The sequence below is a fragment of the Vitis riparia genome, chromosome 18 (assembly GCF_004353265.1).
Source record: "Vitis riparia cultivar Riparia Gloire de Montpellier isolate 1030 chromosome 18, EGFV_Vit.rip_1.0, whole genome shotgun sequence".
Classification (NCBI taxonomy): domain Eukaryota; kingdom Viridiplantae; phylum Streptophyta; class Magnoliopsida; order Vitales; family Vitaceae; genus Vitis; species Vitis riparia.
Genome location: NC_048448.1, coordinates 12,171,064 through 12,194,464, shown reverse-complemented (window position 1 = coordinate 12,194,464; position 23,401 = coordinate 12,171,064). Strand labels below are relative to the sequence as shown.

At 37.0% G+C, this 23,401-nt stretch overlaps 3 protein-coding genes across 3 annotated transcripts; 1 reads left to right on the top strand and 2 right to left on the bottom strand.

The window, feature by feature from the left end:
- Window positions 1–2,693: 2,693 nt before the first annotated feature.
- Window positions 2,694–6,365, bottom strand: LOC117906249 (pentatricopeptide repeat-containing protein At1g25360). The gene has a single exon (XM_034819227.1). It carries the CDS (start codon window positions 6,318–6,320, stop codon window positions 3,921–3,923), a length of 2,400 nt encoding a protein of 799 aa, XP_034675118.1. The 5' UTR covers window positions 6,321–6,365; the 3' UTR covers window positions 2,694–3,920.
- Window positions 6,366–10,643: 4,278 nt separating this feature from the next.
- On the top strand, window positions 10,644–19,745 carry LOC117906804 (auxin response factor 5). Its single transcript, XM_034820010.1, has 14 exons — window positions 10,644–11,496; window positions 11,980–12,092; window positions 13,037–13,135; window positions 13,264–13,320; window positions 13,477–13,629; window positions 13,712–13,796; window positions 14,036–14,126; window positions 15,274–15,438; window positions 15,548–15,670; window positions 15,885–15,960; window positions 16,111–16,246; window positions 16,321–17,642; window positions 18,679–18,869; window positions 19,191–19,745. Exons 1-14 carry the CDS (start codon window positions 11,388–11,390, stop codon window positions 19,318–19,320), a joined length of 2,850 nt encoding a protein of 949 aa, XP_034675901.1. The 5' UTR covers window positions 10,644–11,387; the 3' UTR covers window positions 19,321–19,745.
- Window positions 19,746–20,800: 1,055 nt separating this feature from the next.
- On the bottom strand, window positions 20,801–22,607 carry LOC117907871. Its single transcript, XM_034821542.1, has one exon. The coding sequence runs from the start codon at window positions 22,463–22,465 to the stop codon at window positions 21,206–21,208; it is 1,260 nt and encodes a 419-aa protein (XP_034677433.1). The 5' UTR covers window positions 22,466–22,607; the 3' UTR covers window positions 20,801–21,205.
- Between the last annotated feature and the right edge of the window lie 794 nt (window positions 22,608–23,401).

Below are 23,401 nucleotides of genomic sequence, written 5' to 3'. Positions count from 1 at the left end.
TCCCACGTATAGAAAAGACAAGTTATCTTTTATATATGTATATTAAAATGTAAGTGTTAGAATAAATTAAAAATGATGAGTTTGATAATTATAAAAAAAAATAGTTATCAACTCTCTTAAAAAAATAAATTAAAGATATTTTTTCAATAATATTTTTAATTAAAGAATAATATTTTAAAATTAAATTATAGTCTTTCAAATCTCCCTAAATATTAACTATAATTAAAAATAATATTTTTTAAAAAATCATAAAACTTTCTATATATATATATATATATTGTTTTTATAAATATGGAAGATTCTAAAGTTTTATATAAGATATAAATCATAAGGTAATTATTGGATAGAAGCTCTTTAAGATTGGAATTTTCTAAGTCATGAGGTTTAAGGAATGATGAGGTTTAAGTCACATCAACACTAAGTCGTGCCAAAGTCCAAGCAAAATTAAGACAAAACTCAAATGACACCAAAAGTTAAGTCATATTAGACTCCAACCCAACTTAAAATTCAAGTTAATATTCAAAATTAGTCAAATCAAAGTCCAAATTAAACTCTATCTAATTTTCTTTTTACCCATATTCTTGATTACTAATCAGAAGCCTCCATCGACAAGACAAAAAAATTCATATTCCCTTCTTATGTATATGTATGTAAGACTTAACTATAAAAAAATATATAAACTATATATCAAGATGAAACTTCTTCAAGTCGTGAATTAACAATTAGGAAAGGAAGAATAAGATGATAAAACAAGGATGAAACTCACATCATTTTTTAAAACAATAAAATGTAATTTGACCATGCATAATTTTAATTTTAAGAGAGATTTGTGTGCTTAAATTTTTGGCATGTCTAATGGGACAGTCTTTATCTTTCATATCTTATTTATAAGTCACGACCTTTGCATGGAGTTTAAGAAAAGTTTTAGCCTTTTAACTCAAATAAGTTACTTCATGATTTGTCGATTAAAGAAACAATTTGGGTTTGTTTTGAGAAGTTGATTTAGTGTTGGTTTGAGTCATAGAGCTAAAACTTTTATTGAACTCCACGCATAAGTCAAATACGAGAGGTAGAGATTGTCCCACTAGTTGTTCTAGAATTTTATACACAAATTTCTCTTAAAAATTTATGTATGATCAAATTGCATTTTATTAATTCAAATAATGGTGTGGGTGTGGGTATAATTTTTATTTTCTTATCTGATTCTCTTAAAAAAGCTTAATACTGAATAGTTTGAGCTTAATTTACTCCTTGATTTAATTTTGAGTACTTGACTTAGTTCTTTGAACTTTGGTTTGATTTGGCCCTAACTTAGGCCTTATTGTGATTTGAACCTTAATATGATTTGCTTTGGCTTAATGCACTTGATTTATTAACAAGTTTAATAATTCATAATAATAAATTGAAACTCAAATAAAGACTCAATTAATACAAAAAATTGTGAACATAAATTAGTTTATAAGGACTCTTATACTTAAAATCATTAAATTTTTTTTTAATAGATAAATTCTAAAATAAATAGCACTTAATAAGTTGGATTCATCAACAAGTTAAGTATTTTAAAAATATTTTGAAACCCAAATAATGATCCAATTAATACCATAAATAATTAAAGAGAAAAAGAATTTTAGATCATTAAAAGGGATAATTAGAACGGATATATATATATATAGTACAATTTTTTTATTTATCATTTTTAGTATCCAATTTTTCACACAAAGAGAAATAGTTAAAGAAATCTAGTTCTATCTAATTTTTAGTATGCAATTTTCACTTTTATAAGTACTAAATATGAGACTATGTAAAAGAAAAAAGATTTGACAAATTTATCTAATTTTTTAGTTAGCAATTTTCACTACTCTTTCACTCTTTTAACATTTTATTTTATTAATAAAATATTTATTATGAAATTTATTTTATGAGTTGTATCTATTCGGAAAAAAAATGATTTTATGCATGAGAGAAACAATAAAGTTATTTTTATACCAATATTTGTCCATGAATTTTTGGTTTCTATCCATAAATTTTTGTTGTTAAGTAAATCATTATTGGAGTTTCAAGTTATTTTTAAAAATGATCACATTAATGAATTTACCACATCAAGTCTTATTTGATTTGGAGTTTATTTGCTAAATGAAAAAAAAATTGCAAAAATATGAGTATATACAAAGAAGAAATTAGCTAAGTGAATTAAAATGAATTTTGATTTATGATTTTATAATGTTATTGAGTTCCTTAATTTTCTAATATTAATTAAATCAAATTTTCAAATTCAGAATATTTTTAAAAATTAATAAATTTTATGTATCAAGTATACTTTGATTTAAAATTTATTTCGTTCATGAAAATTTTTTTAAAGGTTAAAGAAAATTCATAAAAACATATGTAATTTAAAAAAAATATCGTATTTGAAGAATTTTACATCGGTTTATGATTGTTGAGAGAGAAGAAAAATGGCATTCTACCAGTCCTCTAAAAATTATTCTCTATTTCAATTTGTTTGTGAAAACTAGAAAGAAAAAACACCGACCAAAAAGAGTTATAAATTTTTAAAAACATATTTCTGTTTTTAAAAACATTTTTTCTTAATTAGACGGCCAACTAAATTCTTACATGTAGAAGACATTGATAAACTATGAAATCGAGGTTCAAATAAAAAAATTTATGTATAAACTATTGTTTAATAGCATGGTCAAACAGACTCTTACTTGAATTTGGACTAAAAAACTAACGGGACGATAGCTAACATGTAGAAGGCATAGATAAACTATGAAATCCAGGTTCAAACGAAAAGAATCATGAACAAAGTGAAGAGTTCCTGCTCTAAATTCTGACCAAGTAATTTAGAGGACAATGTACCCTTAATCATACCAAGAACTAAAGAGTGGCATCCATGTAAAACCAGCTTCAGAAGATTCCCAAACCAACTGTTAATACAGTTGTTTGACAGCAGTTACACATGTTTCAGATTTTCGTTCCAGTTCTTTCTCATGAATCCACTCCAAGAGTCCTGCATTGTATCCAAATAAATCAGTAATTTCCAGATTCAAAACCATATTGGCTGAGAACACAAGCCATGATGTGCATTCGGCAGATTTCTGCAGCCATGGTTTGGTACTGGGATCAGGAAGAAACAAGAGGTGCAACCTCATTCAATATAGCCCTGCACATCCCAACTGCCACAAAGCACACAAATCCACTGACTTGCTCCATTAATTAGCTTGAAAATAAACCATCTTCTTTCGGTTAGACCACATTCAAACCTTGCATCCTCTGTCAAAGCATTCTCAAAAACCCAGATCACTGAATCATGGGTCTGATCCTATGGATCCTTCAGAGAAGTGAAATTGTACATTGCATATTGAGCACTTGCCATCTAAAAACTTTGCCATGCTTCATGAAATACTTTAAAATGGCTCTAGCACGTTATAAAAAGCATGTACATCATATACGTGAAGTCAGTAGGGTAGCTCAGAATGTAAGATGAATTGCTGAAATCTGCAATTCGAATTCTGAAAGGTCTGCTCCTGCAATTTGAGAATCTACAGATAAACAACCATGATGAATCTGTTATTCATCAGCTTTCACCACCTTTGCAGAAATATTGATGTGACAGCCAAAACACTTTGGAAGCTTTTACCAAGGTTGGTGAGATATGTTGGCATCATTATTAAGGGCCCTAAGCAGTCATTAATCCTGAAAATGAATTCGCCATCATATATATCATGAGAGGTATTTCCATCTTTGGCTTTATGCACAAGTATCCTTGGTTAGTCTTCTGGAATTCTTTCATAGGAAATGATTTGTTTCTGGGGTAGGATCCATAATGCACAGCACCGCTTCAATAAGTCATAGACCAATTTCTTCCAAGGACTACAATTGTCCCACATAAATAATTTGCACTGACAAAAAAATTATGCTTACCAGTAATTGCCACAAGAGCATTCGCCATTCTTGAAATGATGAAATCTCTTACCATCTCTCACAACAATCTCTCTCTCCACCACTTTTGACATAAACTTGAATGCATTGTGACAATCCCCACAAATTCTAAGGTTCTTGAAAACCCTAACTGTGGCTCCAAGAGGGAGCTTCAGGAGCCCAAAACCAACAGCAAGCTTTTCACTGTGAGTAGACAAAACATATTCCTTCTGCTCAGATTCCATATCATGCAATACAAACTTTGTGTCAGGGATATACCCTAATTTCCTCATTTTTAATCCCAGTTCCTCAAGATAATTGTATACTGCTTGCACCTCAGGGTGCACAATATCATCCACTAAGAAGACATGAACTTTGTTTTCAACCTCAATCCAACTACATCCAGGCTCCTTTTTCACACCCTTGTCCCTCATTAATTTCCGCACCTTAGCCACATCATCCCACCTGCCCACAGTGGCGTACATGTTTGACAAAAGCACATAGGTTCCATCATGCTGTGGCATTAGCTCAAAGAGTCGTTCTGCAGCTTGGATACCTAAATCCATGTTCCCATGAATCCGGCAACCAGCAAGAAGTGCCTCCCAAATAGGTGGACCTGGCTCAACAAGCATTGTTTCAATCATATCCTTAGCTTCTGAGAACTTCCCAGCTCGACACAACAAATCAATCATACGAGCATAATGATCTTCACCTGGGCATATACCATAAAGGCCTGACATGGATTTGAAATAGCGATGCCCCTCTTCAACTAGACCGGCATGGCTACAAGTGGAAAGAACTGTGAGGAAAGTTATCCGATCTGGTAATATGTCTTCCTTCAACATCAGTTCAAAAAGTTCTAGTGCTTGAGCACCATGTCCATGTTGACCCAGAGCTGCAATCATGGCATTCCAAGATACTGAATCCAAATAAGGCATTGTTAGGAAAAGACAGTGGGCAGCCTCAACAACACCACATTTTGCATACATTGTTATCAGTGCATTTCCTGCTGAAAGGCTAGAATCAAAACCTAGCCGGACAAGCTGAGCATGGAGCTGGCGTCCATGCATCAATGCTGCAAGCCAAGCACAAGCAATAATTGCCCCTGCAAATGCATAATCACATGGCTCAAAGCCCTCTGACTTCATACGATTGAATAGCTTTAGACTTTCTTCACCAAAACCATTTTGTGCCAATCCAGATATCATCACAGTCCATGTCAAAAGATTCCTCTCTGGCATCTCCTCAAAAAATGATTTAGCTTCATCAATCCGCCCTGCATTAACATAGCCTGATAAGATTGCATTCCATGAAACAAGGTCTTTTACAGGCATCTGATTAAAAACCTGCCGTGCCTCATCGACTTTACCACATTTCCAATAGAGTGTTGCCAATGCATTATTTACAGACAATGAAAAATCAAGGGAAGGCCTTGCTTCTGTGCGTAGAATGTAAGCATGCACCTGCTTTCCATGCAGAAAAAATCCTGCATTTGCACAAGCACTAAGTACACTTGTGTATGTAAATTCATCCCACTGAATTCCTAATAAATACATCTTCCTAAACATTTCCAGAGCTTCTAGGAAAAACCCATGATGCACATACCCTGAAATCATCGCATTCCAAGCAACCACCAATTTTTCTGTCATCCCATCAAGAAACTGACGTGCTGCATCAAGTTCACCATTCCTTACATATCCCGCTATCATTGTTGTCCACGACAACTCATCTCTCTCGGTCATCTCGTCAAACAACTTCCTGGCCGCAGCCATCAATGATGACGATGACACTAATGGGGAAGACGCACACTTAACAAATACAGATAGTAGTGCATTTAAAACCGAAGTAACGAACCCAGATCCTGACTTCACTACAGCACAATGTATCTGCTGGCACTGCTTTTCATCTTCAACTATAAGCGCCAAAGCACCTAGCACACTCGTAAACGTGAAATTATCGGGCCTAAAGCCGTTCCGCAACAAGTCACGAAACAGTTCAATGGCTCCAAAACCATCGTTATTATGTGAATAGCCCGTGATCATAGCATTGTAGCAAACAGTGTCTCGGATTCCCAAGGGGGTCGCAAAAAATATCTCTCGTGCTAGATTGGAATTCCCAGCAGAGGAGTGGGCGGCAATTAACGTGGTTCTAGCGACGATGTCAGGTTGACGAATTTCGTCGAACAGGTGGTGTGCGGAGACGAGATCAGATGATTTGCAGTAGACATCAATGAGACGGTTGAGGATATAACCTCGTGGCTTGAACCCAGAAGCTATCATGTGGGCATGAACAGTACGGGCGATAGAATACGACATGGGATTGTGGGGACAGCATTGTTGCAGTTGAGCTGCGTACTGGTTGGCCAGTCTTCGGACGTTCGCCGCATTTCTCATGTCCATGCCAACAAAAGGTCATGGTTTTGCCCTCTAGAGAACAAGAGACCACGCCCGAGGCCCAGTCCAATGGCCCAGAAATCAACCTCAGTAGTCAGTCCTCAACAGCAATTCCCTATTTAAAGTAAAGGCGGACGTTCGATGCTCTATGGGCTTCACTGTTAACATGTCCTTCGGCCCAATGATGGGTTCTTTTAAGGCCCTTCCAACGATGGGCTCCACAGCCCTTATTTTGCAAAGTCCGCATACCCAAACTCTTATCCAATTCTTTTTATCCTCGTGGGATTATATTATTACCAAATATTATTATTATCTATTAGGTTTGACCTAAAATTTCCTAATTGTTGTTCCACTTTTTTTAGGTGAGAAAGGTCTCCTTTTTGTTCTTTTGCCTAAACAATAAGACAGCAGAATGACTGGTTTTTTGTTTCAATTGTGTGACAACTGTTTATTAAAATAATTTTTTGTTCTCTACAAAAAAAAAAAGAAAAAAAAGAAAAGGGAAGGGAAAACTCCTTTAATAATATAAAAAAAAGAAAAGAATTTTTATTTTTAAAGAATATCTTTTAATTATTAATTTAAAAATAATTATACAAACATTAAGAATATTAAAAATAAAGTATTGCATATAAAAATTATTTAAAAAACATAGACATATACACAAATTTTAAGTTTTCAATCAACTTTTGTTTTACAAAATATTATAAAACAAATTTCAAAAACTGTTTTTTAAAACTATTTTTAAAAACACTTCACAAACAACTCGAACCCAGTAAATTACATATACATGTTTAAGAAATGGAATTTTGGATTAAAATGACCAATTTGAACACAAAAATATGACTTTTAAGTCTTTTTTTAAAACTTAATGTGACCTCTTTCATGAGTGTCATATAATCTTCTTACAAAAATGAAAGCCAAGTTGAGAGTTGATGCTCTTGTTAAAAAAATGAAGCTTCAATTCGTATTTGAGGTTTCAAATTAAAAAAATAAAATGAAGTTATATTTGAAAAACGAAGTAGCCGAGGCTTCAACTTGAATTTTTTTAAAAAAATTAAAAATTAATAATATCATTATTACGTAGTAATAAAAGTGTCATTTTTAACATAAATTTGTGAAAGTGGTCAAACTTAATTTTTTTTTTCCATAATGGGCTATTTTGGCCTAAAACCCAAATAAATGAGCTGCCTACAACAAAAGGAGGTGTTTTACACGTAAATATTTAGAGGCCAGAAATATTTGTAATCACCATGGAAGATGAAATAAAGCCCAAAATTTGAAGTGCACCTCCTTAAAACCCCCACCAACATTTCTATAGATGGAGGCCTCCCCTACTTCATAAAAACCCAAATCACATGGCATGACCACATTCAATAGTAACAATAATAACACTGAGCGCAGACGCACCTAAAGGAATGTAGAATTATAAAAAAAGGGCACACCTGGTCTGCAAGACTGTGACCGGAGTTTAGGAAAAATATCAAAGAGAAAAGAAAGCAAAGAGGAGGCCCTTCTTTTAGCCATTCCTTTATTTTCTTTTATTGAAAAGCCCAAAAAGCAGCCTAAAATCTCGCCCCCACACTCATCTTGAATGGCAGAGAGAGCATGAGTGGATGATTATAGAATAGGGGTGGTGGAGACAAAATGGAGTTCTCCTTCATCAGAAGGCTCAGAAGCAAATGTTCCCTTTTATCCCTACACCCTTCACTGCTTCCATGTTCCCCTCATACCACGCCCATTTTTTTTTGGGTTCTTTCACATTCAATTATCACCTGTGGACCCCTCTGTTCATTCTATATTAATGCTTTTGTTTTCACTCTAATAAAAGATATAATCTCCATAATAATCTCAATCATTTGTTTCTTCTGTAAAGCCCTTTCCCATTTTTTTCTGTCTCCCCCTATCAGTAAAGGCAGTAAAGGATTGCCCATTACCACCCTTCTGATGCTTATCTTTTTTTTCTCTAATGGCCTCACCTCATCCGTCACTGTCTCCTTTTCAATTCGCTAGTGTGATTCTTTAAGCCTTGAGCTATCATTGGAGCATGTAAGCTTTTTTCATTGTTGAGATTTTTCTTTAGATACTAGATGTTATGAACCAAGTCATAGAAAGGGTTCGTCCGAATCACGTTAAAGTAGATATAGAATGACTTTGCTGGTACGGTTGAATACTTCGTTTTCAATATAAAAATCTTTGGGAAGCTCATGAGCCATGAGCATAATCCCCCAAAAGGCTTGGCTAATGGTTTAGGTACAATACATATCTTGACGTGACCCTAAAATCATGGGTCCATATAGACGGGTTGAGATTTGGAGATTTAGTGGTATGGACCCACCCCCAGACCCCCCGTCCCCACCATCTTCAACTGGCTACGCTTTTTATGCACACTACAAAAGTGGAGGTTGCCACCTCAAGTCAAAAGGACCACTCCCCACATTATTACTTTTAGGGGCTGAGTGTCCCACGCTATATATAATATATTTCCAGGGAGGGTGGTCCCTTCCCCCCCACCCCACCACCCCCATTACTTTACTCTTTTCGTGACCCTTATCTCTATTATCGTCTTTACTGTCATCATGGGACCATTCCATTCCGCCAGAGCACGATAGGCAATTCATATAGTGGGTGCTTTAATGGGTCTATATTAATTTCAGCATTTTATTTTATTTTAAAATTTTAAAAAAATGTAAATTGAAAAATAAAATAAAAAAATTGTAGATTTGGAGTCTTGATGTGTTGCATGGTGGACACGTGTGATACTATCAACGGTGTTGGGAGTAGCAAGTATTGGGAGTATTAAGGTAAAGAAAGCTAGGATTAAGTGCCGATAAGCTGAGACTGCGGCGAGTTTGAGTTCCAAAGCCATCGAATTGTGTGCGGAGAGAAGTGAAAAATCCATTGTTTTGTCCCAAACTACGCGTGCCGCTCGGTTTCAGCGTCGAATCTCAGCCGTCCGATCACATTCCACATCTAAATAAATGCATGCGCAGGCACTGTAGTAACTAGTTCCCCGTAAACGTCACGTGTCTCCTGCGTGATCCCCCTCTGCCCCCCCACTCGCTTTCGTTCTGCGCGTTCACATTCCTGGATCTTTGATTCGAACGAGGAGAATCGATGGCTTCAGGTGGATAATGGAATATTTAAATATTTTAAAAAATGAAAAAAAGTCAAATATGACAAATATTTTAATTCGGATGCCCATTCAAAATGAAAATATAAATTAATATCATATAGGAAGAAGAGAGGACATGGACCGGCACCGTACTCGAATCTTCCTCATTTGGTATCAGGATTCAGGACCCCATGTATTTTGAGTTGGACCGGTACATCCGAATCGTTGAATTGGGTGATGGTAGGATCTTAGGGTTAGGGTGAATTGACTCATGGGAAAAGGGCTTTTAAATTGATAATGCGTTGGATGCTGGGTGCTGTGTGCATACAGCATAATACTGGAGATGGACCTATGGTTTGACGAAAATGAAGGTGCGTGCCTGCGTGGGGGCTTTCGCTTTTTGTTATTCAACCATGCAACTGTGAAGTGTGGCCGAACACATCATTCCTTATCAAGTTATCATGCTCATGGCATGCCCCTTTTATTATGCGGAGGTGCCGCTTTTGCTTTTTCTCTTTTTACATTCCACGTCTCCACTCAACAAAATTGATAAGTGGATTTTAGCGTTAAAAAAAAAAAAAAAAAAAAAAGGGGGCCCCGGATGGGCTCAGAAAAGAGGGCAAAAGCAAAAAATAGCTCGATGTCTTGGAAGAGCGTGTGATGAGCTGGCAGGGCCATTTGGAATATTCCGATATTCATTGTTTTTTTTTTAAATTTTTTTTGTGAGATTTAGATGTTTTAAAGGAAAAATTATTCATATATTTAGTAGTTGGTCAGAAACTTAGAGGACGTGCGGTGATCTGAATTGACGCGAAACGACGCTGAGACAAAGGAAACAGAATACTGACACGTGGCGTATCAAGTTGGTAGTGGCCCTCCGTATTTTTGTTGTGAACCACAGGCGTGGCGAAGGGTCAAGCACGGCTCAATTATTGTTAATTTTTGGTTTTAATATTTTTATGTTTAAAAGTGAAGAAAAGAAAATAGGAGGTGAAGGGGAAGAAATAAATCCAAAACAAAATGGATGAGGAAAGAGACGGAAGGCGATGGAGCTGCGACGAAAGAAAAAATTGTAAAGCAAAACCTCGGAAACCACGTGCTAAAATGCGCCATATTGACATTCTTTTGTTTTTCATTCACTCTCGCTTTATTTTTTATTTTATTTTTTTTGTATTTTAATGATGGAAGGATTCAGTGGAAAAGCAAATTCATTTCTCTCTCACTCTCTGATCATTCAGTAGTACTGTTTCGTGTTCTCATAGTCTTCTCTGCTTTTGCGAATTCTTTTGTATTTTCTTTTTGGTTTTTTAAAAATTTTCTCACAGTTTAAAGCTGCAACGGAATCGCCATATTCAGAAAGTGTGTGCGCAGGATAAGAGCATGCACACACTTTCCACAATGAAGCAAAGCAAGAGAGAGAAAGTGAAGAAGCTTTTGTTTGTTCAATGAGAAAGAGAGAGAAAACAGGGGTAAGGGGAGGAGAGGCAAAGATGGGAATCGGTATTATGACCGCTTCATCGAAAGGTCGGTTTCTTTTGAGATAAAAACAAGCACACTTGATAATCCGACCACTCATGCTTTGGTCCGCGTGCTTTGATACTTTGCCAAAGCCTCCCCTCCTTAGATTTCAGGCACCTTTTTGCAGGTTTTGTTCCTTGGTTTTGGATTCTGGGCTACCCAATTGGTTTCTTGGGGATTTCCATATTCTGTGAGATGGGTTTTTCTCCGAAAATATGTGAGTTCGTGACGTGGATTCGGTGAATTCTCTGGGCTGGAAAATTAGACTCTTTTGGGTGGGTTGGCGGGTTGATGGGGTTGTGCAATTGGGGTTTTTGAATTTTGAGGTTCACATGGATTGCTGGGCGTGAGTACGTGAAAATGAGCTCTCATGTTGTGTTGTTGAGGTTGAAGTAGAGAGAAAAACACATGGCCTTTTCTGGGTGAAGTGGAGGGAGGTGCTCATGATGGGCTCTGTTGAGGAGAACATCAAAGCCGGAGGCCTGGTTAGTGGGACACAAACAACTCTAATTGAAGAGATGAAGTTGTTGAAAGAAATGCAGGATCAATCTGGTATGTTTTCTTCTTAGAAACATCTCTGATTTCTTCAATCCTATGTATGCATATATATATTTTCATCTAAATGTTTAGCTTTGTTTTCGAGTTGAATGTTGGTTGTGAGTCTTCAAAAGGAAAGGAAACAAAGTGATAGTTAATGCAGCTTGGAATTGGTAAAGGTTGAGTCTTAAAAATCTAGGCCTAACTTGAAACACTTTTGATCTTCTCTAGAACCCATCTATAATCTACAATTGCATATATTTTTATTTTTATTTTTATTTTTACCCTCTGTTTGGTTGCTGAGAAAACTGAGAAAAGAGAAGAAAAAAAAAAGCATGGAAGTTTGCATACTGTTTTTGCTGTCGTCTAGTTTGGTTTAGATTTGGTAAAGATTCTACTTTGACGTATCGGATTTGCTTGGAGTACTTTTAACAATGTTGATAACGTACTTATACAGTTTAAGCTTCTACAGATTGTAACTATTTTTGTTGGTTTCAGGGCCCCGAAAGGCCATAAATTCTGAGCTATGGCATGCCTGTGCCGGCCCACTTGTTTCCTTGCCTCAGGTGGGAAGCCTTGTGTATTACTTCCCTCAAGGACATAGTGAACAGGTTTGATTTTATTTCTTTTACTGCTCAAATGCTTAGAGAATGAATTAGGTACTGTTTAGCATTTGTTTTTAACCCCACTAAATGATGTGCTCAGAGTTTTTCTATAAGCTTTAAGTGCATTGTGATTGTGTGCTATATGAATTAAGTAGACATACTAACATGAAGTTGACCACCAGAACATGCAGAGTAATGATGTTTCTTTGCAATTTGTTACTGTTTAAAGATTCTTTTCAATCTGAGGAATAAGTTCAATGAAAAATTTTATCATCTGTAGTCTTTCTCTAATTTCTCAGTGCAGCATTCGAGACTGAAAACCTGAATGGGTATGAAAAAATTCATTTTTTCTGTTGGTGTTTTTTGGGGAGAAAACCCACCACGTAACTACCATTAGGCTTGTTCAGTGACCCCGAAATGTACCATTCTTTTCCCTTGAAGCAATTAAGAAATGCAAGTTGTTGGTACATGATTATATAAATTGATGTTGTATGATTTTTATTATATAAACAAGTATGTTATCACAATTGAAAATTTGTCAACTGATTTTCATGTTTCTAGATTGCTCAGGTTGTGATCTTGTGCTTTTGTCTCCATAATCCCTGGTTCTTATACCGAAGTACCATCATTTAAAAACATAAATTGTGGCAGGGTAGGTTCTGTTTGTTTGAGTTGGACTAAGTCAGGAAAACAAATGTACCTCAGTTGTATTGAAATTGCTGCTTATTTCCTGCTCAGAAACAATTGTTTTGCTCTAATATGACACTTCGGAAATAAAACTGGGTAATTCACACATGGTTGAAAATTCTCAGAAATATCTCATCACATCTCCGGTCACAACTTCATTTTATCTGGTCAAGAAAAGTGTATAAAAACATCTTAGTGAACATGCTTCTTCTTACCTTATCATATGTTACAGAACTAATACATTCTTCCATTTGTCTTGACAGGTGGCAGTTTCAACTAAAAGAACCGCAACCTCGCAAATCCCTAACTATCCAAACCTCCCATCTCAATTAATGTGCCAAGTTCACAATGTTACGCTACATGTATGTGTTTTTATTTGATGATGCACTTTCTTGTTTTATACATGAACATATATACATATATAAGGTTCTTTTATATGTTTCTCTGAAAAATATTCTGTCTTTTACTCTTTATTTACATTGTTTGATAGGCAGACAAAGATACAGATGAAATCTATGCTCAAATGAGTCTTCAACCGGTGAACTCTGTAAGCTCAAATAGTGTGAATTTTTTAAATTATCATGTTTATATATTTTCTGAAGTTTAATAATTAACAAATGCAAAAAAATGACTGCATGAGTTATTGATGGCTTGATTCTGTCCACCATTTCTAACTATGGTTAGATCTGTCCTACTGGAACAGGAAAAAGATATTTTTCCTATACCGGATTTTGGACTCAAGCCCAGCAAGCATCCAAGTGAGTTTTTCTGCAAAACTTTGACTGCAAGTGATACAAGCACGCATGGTGGCTTCTCAGTGCCCCGCAGAGCAGCAGAAAAGCTCTTTCCACCACTGGTGAGGCAGTTGTCTTGTGATTTGGTCAGAGTGAGGGTGTCACCCAATTTCACATTTTGATTTTCCTAACATATCATCCCAGGATTACTCAATGCAACCTCCAACTCAGGAGCTCATTGTTCGAGATTTGCATGATATTACCTATACATTTCGTCACATATACCGTGGTAAGAATGCTTTTAAGTTTGCATGTTTCTTTTTACTGGGTAATTTATGTACTTCTCATTTAAGTTGAAAATGAATGTTTGATCTAAAATCAAATGGCCAAATACAGGATTCCTATCACCTGACAATACTTTGGTTTTCTGTTTAAATGCAGATTTTTCCTTGTGATGTATTGAAGTTTTTAACTTAAATGTGCCCTCTCTTTCCCCCTCCCCCTTTTTCCTTGGTCCTTTTTATGCAGGGCAACCAAAGCGGCACCTTTTAACAACTGGTTGGAGTGTGTTTGTTAGTGCAAAAAGACTTAGAGCAGGTGATGCTGTCCTATTTATCAGGTAGTTCGTAGCTACATGCTTAGGTTTTTTGTTGACAAAATTTTAAATTCTGTTTTCCTAATGGAAGAAGTGTATATATGTAAAGGAGACTGAAATGTGCTTCATTCAACTCTCTCTGGATTCATAAATGTATGGTTAGATTTCATGCATGTAGCCGTAGTTCTAATATTATCAGATTGTAATTTATGTAGGCATTCCATGCTGAAAAGTAACAGATATAATGCTCATGGTAGCACATAAAGCTGGGGCTTTGTAATTCTAGTGAATGTGTATACTAGTTAAGACAAAACTTGTGTCACATAGCTTTGAGTGTTACTATGTATATTCATGGGCACCAATATCACTTAGTATAGCTGATATGACTTGATATTGGAGAATGTAACTCCAAGGGCTAAAAGATAATGGATGGGGAAATCCATAAAAGGCATGAGAAATTGAATTAATGAGAAACGTAAATTGAACAATAAAATGAATAAAAAATAATAATTTATTCTTTGTGATATGGTATGGAAAGTCACTAGTGGTGCTGCTGTGTTGTCCTATGCAATTCTATTATGTGATTATTTGTTATAAAACACTCAATACTGTCCTATAGCGCCAAGAAATCCAAGTGAAGAAGTGATAAAATGGGATTTCTGAGCCAGACGTAGTTGACCAATCCTGTATGTATCCATAGATGAAACAAAACATACAAATTTCTCCCAGTTTTAAACAGAACAATAAGTTTCAGAATAATTTTTTTTGGGTGGAGGTGGTGGGAGGAATGTTTTGCTGTCAACTATTAAACCAGATCCATCACAGTGAATTTGATTTATTGGACAATTTCTAAAATTATGGAAAGAAAATCCCTTTTTTTGGTTTTCTTTTTCTTTTTTCCCCCTTATGTTTTTAACATCTTGTGTATGAGATTGGTGACAACCAGTGCCAATATTGGGAAAGTTTCTAATGTCGTTTGTCATCCTTGTAACTGTAGAAAGAAACTCTTAGGAGTTTTTGGCTGTTTTGACCCTTGTATGATGTATCCATACTGGACAATCACTCAAGTCTGTTTCATAGCCACAGGTTTAATGCTTGTTTAATAATATATTGCATTCTAAAAAATATATTTTAGCTAACCTTGTTATCTTTTATTCATTGTCATCACAAGAGATGAGAAATCACAGCTATTGCTTGGTGTGAGGCGTGCAAACCGTCAGCAAACATCATTGCCATCATCAGTTCTGTCCGCTGATAGCATGCATATTGGAGTTCTTGCAGCTGCAGCTCATGCTGCGGCCAACCGAAGCCCATTTACCATTTTCTACAATCCCAGGCATGCTTTTTTCTTGTCTACTTTTCCTTTTTAATAAAAAAGTTATATATATATATATATTGGCTCTTGTTTTGTTTCTGACTTTGTTGTGATTTTAACTTCTCTATAGGGCATGCCCATCAGAATTTGTTATTCCTTTGGCCAAGTACCGGAAATCTGTATATGGAACCCAGATTTCTGTTGGTATGAGGTTTGGAATGATGTTTGAGACAGAGGAATCGGGGAAGCGCAGGTATCTGAATGTTTGAATCTTCTTGTATTCTTTTTTCTACTCCAGACATATCTTTAAGCTTTGTGCTGTATTCATGAAGTGTGACAACTGTTTCTAGAATATTAGTCTTTTCAAAACAGTGGTTACTTATATTAATATTTGAAATAACGGCAACAAAATCTAATATGTTCATGTATCTTGTTGAATGTCTGCATTTTTTCTTGTCCTCCTGCAGATACATGGGTACAATAGTTGGTATAAGTGACCTAGATCCACTGAGCTGGCCAGGTTCCAAGTGGCGTAATCTTCAGGTGAGTAGGGCTAGTTCTAAATGTCACTTGTCTGTTGAATTTCTTTCTTTTACTTCGACATTAAGTTTTTGAGATTTGAGGAAATAATAACCCACCCAGGATTTTGATCTGCTTGGGTACTATTAAGATTCATATCTTTTACATACACAGGTTGAGTGGGATGAGTCGGGATGTGGTGATAAGCAGAGCAGGGTTAGTTCATGGGAAATTGAGACTCCTGAAAGCCTTTTCATTTTTCCTTCCCTGACATCAAGTCTCAAACGGCCTATGCATGCTGGTTTCTTGGGTAAGTTCATTAATTCCCTCTTGGTTTGAGCCACTTTGCAACATACTCATGGTGTACAATTGTTTTGGAATCAGGAGGTGAAGCTGAATGGGGAAGTTTGATGAAAAGGCCATTTATCCGTGTTCTTGAAAATGGGAATGGGGTTCTTCCGTACCCCACAATTCCAAATATATGTTCTGAGCAATTGATGAAGATGCTATTGAAACCTCAACTTGTTAACCCTCCTGGTACTCTTACACCTGCATTCCAAGACTCTGGTGTGAAGGCAGCTTCATTACAAGAGGCAAGAATTATAGAGGGAATGATTAAGCAGCAACCTCCGCCTATTCCTTCAGAAAATAAATTGCTGCAAAATCAAAATCATCCTCAGCCCTGCCTTGATCAACCTGATGCAACAAACTCTGATTTACCATCACAACCAAATCTAGTAGGACAAGTGCAACCCCTGAACAAATTGGAAAATCAAACACCATCTGGAAATGCTGAAAAACCGAACATAGAACCTGTGCATACAGCAGATCAGTTAAGCCAGTTGACCTCTACTGGACAGGGTGATGAGGAAAAGCTAGCTAAGAGCCCTAAGAATCCACAGAACCTTGTAAACCAACCATCATTGTCTAATCAGAACAAAGATCCATTGCAATTGCAGACTAATTCTTGGTTCATGCAACCCCATTTGGAATCCTCAATTTTCCATGCCCAGCAAATTTCTGCACCCCCATTTGATTCTAATCCAAATGCCTTATCTCCATACATAGACACCGATGAATGGATTTTGTACCCTTCTGCAAACCAATCTTTTGGTGGGGTTCTGAGATCACCTGGGCCTTTATCTACATTTAGTCTGCAAGATCCTTCGGTGGTGTTTCCAGAAGCAATTAACCCAACTCTTCCTTCAATGGGTCAGGAAATATGGGATCATCAACTGAACAATGCAAAATGTTTATCCCAAGCAGATCAACTCCCTCCATTCCCTCAGCAAGATCCATGTAGCCTTAATTGTATATCTAGTTCAAGTGGTTTAAGAGACTTGTCAGATGATAGCAATAACCAAAGTGGGATCTACAGTTGTCTTAATTTTGATGTTAGTAATGGTGGAAGTACTGTGGTTGACCCTTCTGTTTCAAGCACCATTTTGGATGAGTTCTGTACATTTAAGGATGCTGATTTCCCAGATCCTTCAGATTGTTTAGTAGGCAACTTCAGTACAAGCCAGGATGTTCAGTCCCAGATTACCTCAGTGAGCTTAGCAGACTCTCAGGCCTTCTCTCGTCCAGACTTCCTTGACAACTCAGGTGGTACTTCATCAAGCAATGTGGATTTTGATGAAAGCAGTCTTTTGCAGAATAGCTCTTGGCAACAAGTAGCTCCACCACCAATGCGAACTTATACAAAGGTATGAAATTTATAAAAGTCTGAGCCAATTTCAAGGGAAAGGAAAATAAAAATTCAGATAATGTTACCACATTTAACTTTTTTCCCATATTACTTTACCCCTTCCAACTAGTTGAATCATTTAAAAGAATGTAAAAATGGTAGTAAGGCCAGAAGCCCAGCCTTGGCTGGCAACTCTCTAGGGTGGGGCTCGTGACTAACTATCGGGTCTAAGCCCATCTTGCTGAGGCTTGAGAACCTTCACCTCTCTCTCTGGGGAAGAGAGGGGCAGGGCTTGTGACTAACTAATTGGGCCTAAGGCCATCTTGGTGAGGCTTGAGAACCTTCACCTCTCTCTCTGGGGAAGAGAGGGGAGGATCTACCTCAAGATTCCTTTCTCCTCTCAGACCATTATATGTGTTTTTTATTTTTACCCTTTTTGTTTTGTTTATTTGTTTATTTATTTTAATTTTACTTTTTTAAATTTTATCTGAGCTTGAAATGGCTTCAGGCACCATCCCTTGGCCTTGTCAAGCCCATTTTTACTGCCTTTTTTTTTTTTATTCCAGATTGTTGATTTTCCTGGTATGAACCACAGAACATGATAGAAATGAGAATTCGATCAATTCAAAGAATGTGTCTCAATGTCTGGCCTTCACCTTTCAAATGTTTCCAAATCTGCCCAGATTGACCTACTGGATGGCAAAACCATTTTCCAACCAAAAAATAAATAAATAAATAAAAAATAAAATAAAAAAAGAGGAGGAAGAAGAAAAGAAAAGGCATTACCACCTGAAGTATATTGAAACAAGTCAACAACACTTCTACATGCCTCCTTGATCCAGTGTGTGCCCAGTTTAGTTTTAACATATTGTTACTGCCATAATGTCACTGCAAACTCCATTTTGCTACACATTGACGTTACTATGTTTGCCAACGAATTGTTTTTGATCATATGTTTCTGCCTTGCATCATTCAATAAGGACATTCTATTTTGGTGGATTTCTTAATTAGCAAACAGGGAGTTCTGGTTTTGATGGCATTTTTGGCTGTGGCAGGTTCAAAAAATGGGATCAGTTGGGAGGTCAATTGACGTTGCAAGTTTTAAGAATTATGAAGAATTATGCTCAGCAATTGAATGCATGTTTGGACTTGAGGGTCTGCTCAACGACCAGAAAGGCTCAGGCTGGAAATTGGTGTATGTGGATTATGAGAATGATGTACTTCTTGTTGGGGATGATCCCTGGAAGTAAGTTCTGTTCTGTTGTTTTGTGTATGCATGCACTGATAGGACCCAGATCTACTGAACCCCCACTAAACCATTATAGTAACTAGACCAATACATTCTCACAGTAAAATTAAGAAGAAATAAAGTCAGTATATACCTACACTTTTAGGATCATTTTGCTGGCATTCTAGCGGGGACTGTTTATAGTTCACTTTCTTGCTATATCTTGCTTTTACAGCTTATGTTTTTAGTAGTTTCTGTTTTCATTTGGAACAACTAGCACTATGGATTCGATTCTGAAATTAGACATATTTCCAATGCTTATCAATGTGCTTCTGCCAGGGAGTTTGTTGGCTGTGTCCGCTGCATTAGAATTTTGTCGCCTTCTGAAGTTCAGCAGATGAGTGAAGAGGGCATGCAGCTTCTCAATAGCACAGCAATTGAAGGGATTAATGATTCTGTCAGAAGGTGACCACCCTCAGGATAGCCCCACCCGATTTGCCATTGAATATCTGATGACATACTGCTCACTTGCTGCTGCTTGTTCCAATGGTCAAGATGGAAACCTTGGCTTCATCAGGGGCTCATCATCAATCCTGGCAACCTTGGGTGTACACAGCCTCAAGCCAGGCTTAGGCAATCTGGGTGCCGAAATGCAAATGGCTCTAGCTTAGGCCTTTTGTTTTAGCTTTTGTTTGGTTAAAGTTGGAATGTAGTGTATGAATTATAAATGCAGTTCTACATGTGAAACTAGAAGAGGAACCCTTTTAGTAGATGTAATGCTATGGAGGATGATGTACGACTGTCAGAAATTAAATCCGTTGATATTTCTGCCAGAGCAATTACTTCCTTCATTTGACAAAGTTCTTAAATTAAACTGGGCCTCTGTTTAGTTCATAAGGGCTTCGGTGGTGGCTCTACTGAAGAGGGCAAGATGTCTAGGTGATACCAGGTCGCGTGCTTGCATTCCTTAATTGGAAGAGAGAAGGAAAAGAATTACAATTCAGGAATCCAAAGCCCCGAAGGGAAAGAAAAGGATCTCTTTGAGAAAATTGCTCCTTTCATTTCTCTAGTCTTATGCCTTATACATCATCAGACTGCATGTTCATGGGGGGTTTTGAACAAAAATAACTTGTTTTCAAGAAATATTCTATAAAGTAAATCCCCTATCAAAATAATTTCTAAATTGGTGTTTCTCAATCATGTGGATGCCCATGTGGTTTGAGATCTTTTTTTTTTAGTGATTACAGATCTGAAACATAAAATCATAATTAGTGGCTGCAATTTTCAATTTATCTTTAAAACCATAGTCGTCATTTACAGTTTTAAGCTTAAAGTTAAAACTATAGCTCATAATCATGATTCTGATCATTTAAAAAACAAAAGAAATTAAAATTGTAAAGGAATGAGAAACATTTTGGAAATTATTTGGATAAAAGACTTAAGAACCCATTTGTCAGCGCTTCTAATTTTTGTAACACTTGAAAATTTTTATCATTCAAGTATTAAAAAAGGTTAGTAATGTTTTCTTAAATTGGTATCAAACGCACTCACTCTTAATGGATTCTCGGTGCATCGCCTCCTTTGATCCTGTCTGCCACACCTTTCTAATACCATGGAGACTCTTCCTCTCACCTGAGCTCACAATGCTACAATCCCTGGAATGCGCCAATCCACTTACAGCTGCTCGTTAAGCAGGTGAGAGTCAGAGACAACGGCCCCCAACCTGTCATTTCTCCAGCACCCTGGTCACTACCCCTTCATACATGACAGATCGAAGTTCTAAAGTTCCTTCAACCCATCCAAATATTGAAGAAACCTTTGCGCCTCTTCTTTTCAAGTTAATCATTCAGCTAGAAACATGGTATTTTGGCATTTTACTTTTGATCAAGTATTTCTCAACAATCAGGTGATTCAGCAGTAACAAATAGGCTGCAACAATCACACAATTCTTAAGGCAATGGAATTCTATTATTCTACTGATGAAAGTGAATAGGAAGCTAGAACTAGAAGGCACAATTAACCAGAGAAATAATAAATAAAAACAACCAATAAAGGAGAAACCTAACAAACTAACAAAGGAAACTAACTAAAAGAAAGTACATGTGGACGCTAGAACTTACAAATATCAAATACTTAATCAATTCAAGAATACACTATGTTCTCATCGTTCTGTGAGGTAACATCCCCAAATTCACCAAGAAAAAAAAAAACCTAAATTGCAGAACAGATACCATCCGCTGCCATTTTGCAGTTCGGTAAAGAAACAGCCAATGCATTTCACTTATTCCTGCTCTGAAATTGTGTGTAAACAAAGCTAGAAGTGACAACAGTATTCTCACCAAAGCTGTTTATAATCATACTCTTACAGGCTTCTGTAGAACACCTGACAAATAAACCTCAGATTTTCCTGGCCCAGCTGCATCTGGCTTCTCCCCAACTACCCATTTCAGTTTTCTGTACCCAAATCTTTCGATCAACCGCGTTAAAGCCTTTTTCTTCTCCTCGTTGGCACAGTAGAAGTTATCCAACCAAAACAAGCCACCAGCCCTTAAAATCCTATCGATATCAAACATTAAGAACTCCAATTTCTCTGGGCGGCCCCCAACATCTAATCCACTGGCTGCGTGAACTATATCGAACACATTGTCATAGAAGGGGAACCTATGATCTAAACTCAAATACAGAGGAAAAAGCCCTCTTGCTGATACGAATTCGCTAATGGGGGCATCAACATTTAAAGTAGCAGTGATCACCGTCACATTTCTTTCTGCCATTCTAGCAGCGAAGGTCCCAGACCCACCTCCAATATCAAAGCCTGTTCTGGTTCCTCCACTACCCAGAGCCAACACATCATCTATGAGAAAATCGTTCTTTCCCCTGGCCTTAACAAACCTCTGATTCTCATACCCATTAGCCAAATCAAAACAACCAACACAGTCTTTCCCTAATTTTTTATTATTCAAGCACTCAAAATTTTTGCAGCCAAGGCCACTCCAACTCACAATCTTATCACTAACCGGTTTCCAAAGCGAAATGGGAAAAGAGTATAGACCCACCTTAGGGACAGACTTAGCAAAGCATCTCCTCCGTGGCAGTGGTTCGCATCCCCGCAAAATCAGCCTCTGGGCAAGGCTCCAATCATCAGGGCAAGCACCAGAAACTTTGTAAGTCATGTACTGAGACAACAAATCTACAGATTTATCACAGGAATGCCCCACAGAGGCCACCATTTCCGTGATTCCAGTCTTGGAATCTTTCCCAAGAGGAAGCTGATGGCGTTGCAGAAACAGCTTAAGCTCGCTCGCAGTATTGGGCCTGGAAAGATCGATGCTCTCGTACCCAAGAAGCTCCTTCTCCATCTGCGCCAGTTTCTTTTGCGAAGACTCGATCTCTCTGATAATCAGCGAGACTTGCTCGGAAATGAAAGAGATGTTCTTGTGGGTATGCTGAGTTGGGTGGGCTTGATCCTTTGGAGACGATGTGAAGGCGTAGAGAGCGAAAAGATTGGTGGTGATAACAGAGAAAAGCATAAGAACATTCACCGCTGAAGAACACAGTGAAGCTCTTCTGAATCTGGCTGTGCCATCCCCAATTTTCAGAGAAACAGAGCCCATCTCGGCCCCTCTCTGCTTCTGCTGGTGCTCGGCTCTACAGAGAGAAAGTGAAGAGAGAGAGAGAGTCGTGGCAGTGACCTGTGAATTGTGAGAGTGTGAGATTTGTGGAGTAAAGCAAGTGGGAGAGAAAATATTTAAAAAAAATATACATTAAGTTGTACAACTAAAGTTTGATTATGAAATTTAAAACCCTGCAACTCTGGTTCATGGATCCCTGTCGGTTGTGGTCATGATCTACGGGAAAGTTGCAATTTTCTATTGCGGCCCTACACGTGTGAGCATCGGGGGCATTCCTGGACCCACTTGTCATTGATCGTTACAACGACAAAGAATGGACGGCTAGGATTTGAAGGTCAATTCAAAAGTCAAAACAGCACACTGAAACGCCTACTAAGCGTTGACATGGTGGGCCCCAACCAACCTGCCATGGGAGCATTGCTTAGATGGGAAGGCAAGGAAACACGGATGAAACAACGTCGTTTCAAATGGCTGTCTGGCAGGCTCTCTCCGTTAAAGTGAGGAAAGCAAGTGCGAAGGGATTTTGAAAAAAAATATCATATTTTTGAATCCTGACAATTTCACTTCAATGCCGAAATTTGAAATATTTTTCTTATTAATGTCTTTAAAAAAAAAATCAAAAATTTTAAAAAGAATTATTATATTATTTTAAAAAATCCTTAGTGGGAATGGTGAAGAGGGAAGAAGTCAAATGAAATTATATGTGGATGATAAATGTAATAATTACAGAACAGTCCTAACTCCAAAGTGGAATATATAATCTGCAAGCACACACACTCTTCTTCAGAGAAAGAAAGTGTAATGGAAAATGCCAAGGTAATGTATAACCCGGCAAATGATGTGAAAGAAGCACGTGGCAGTGGCACGGGCAAAGGAAAAACACTTTGCCTTTTTTCTTTCCTTCCCTGAATGCTCCGG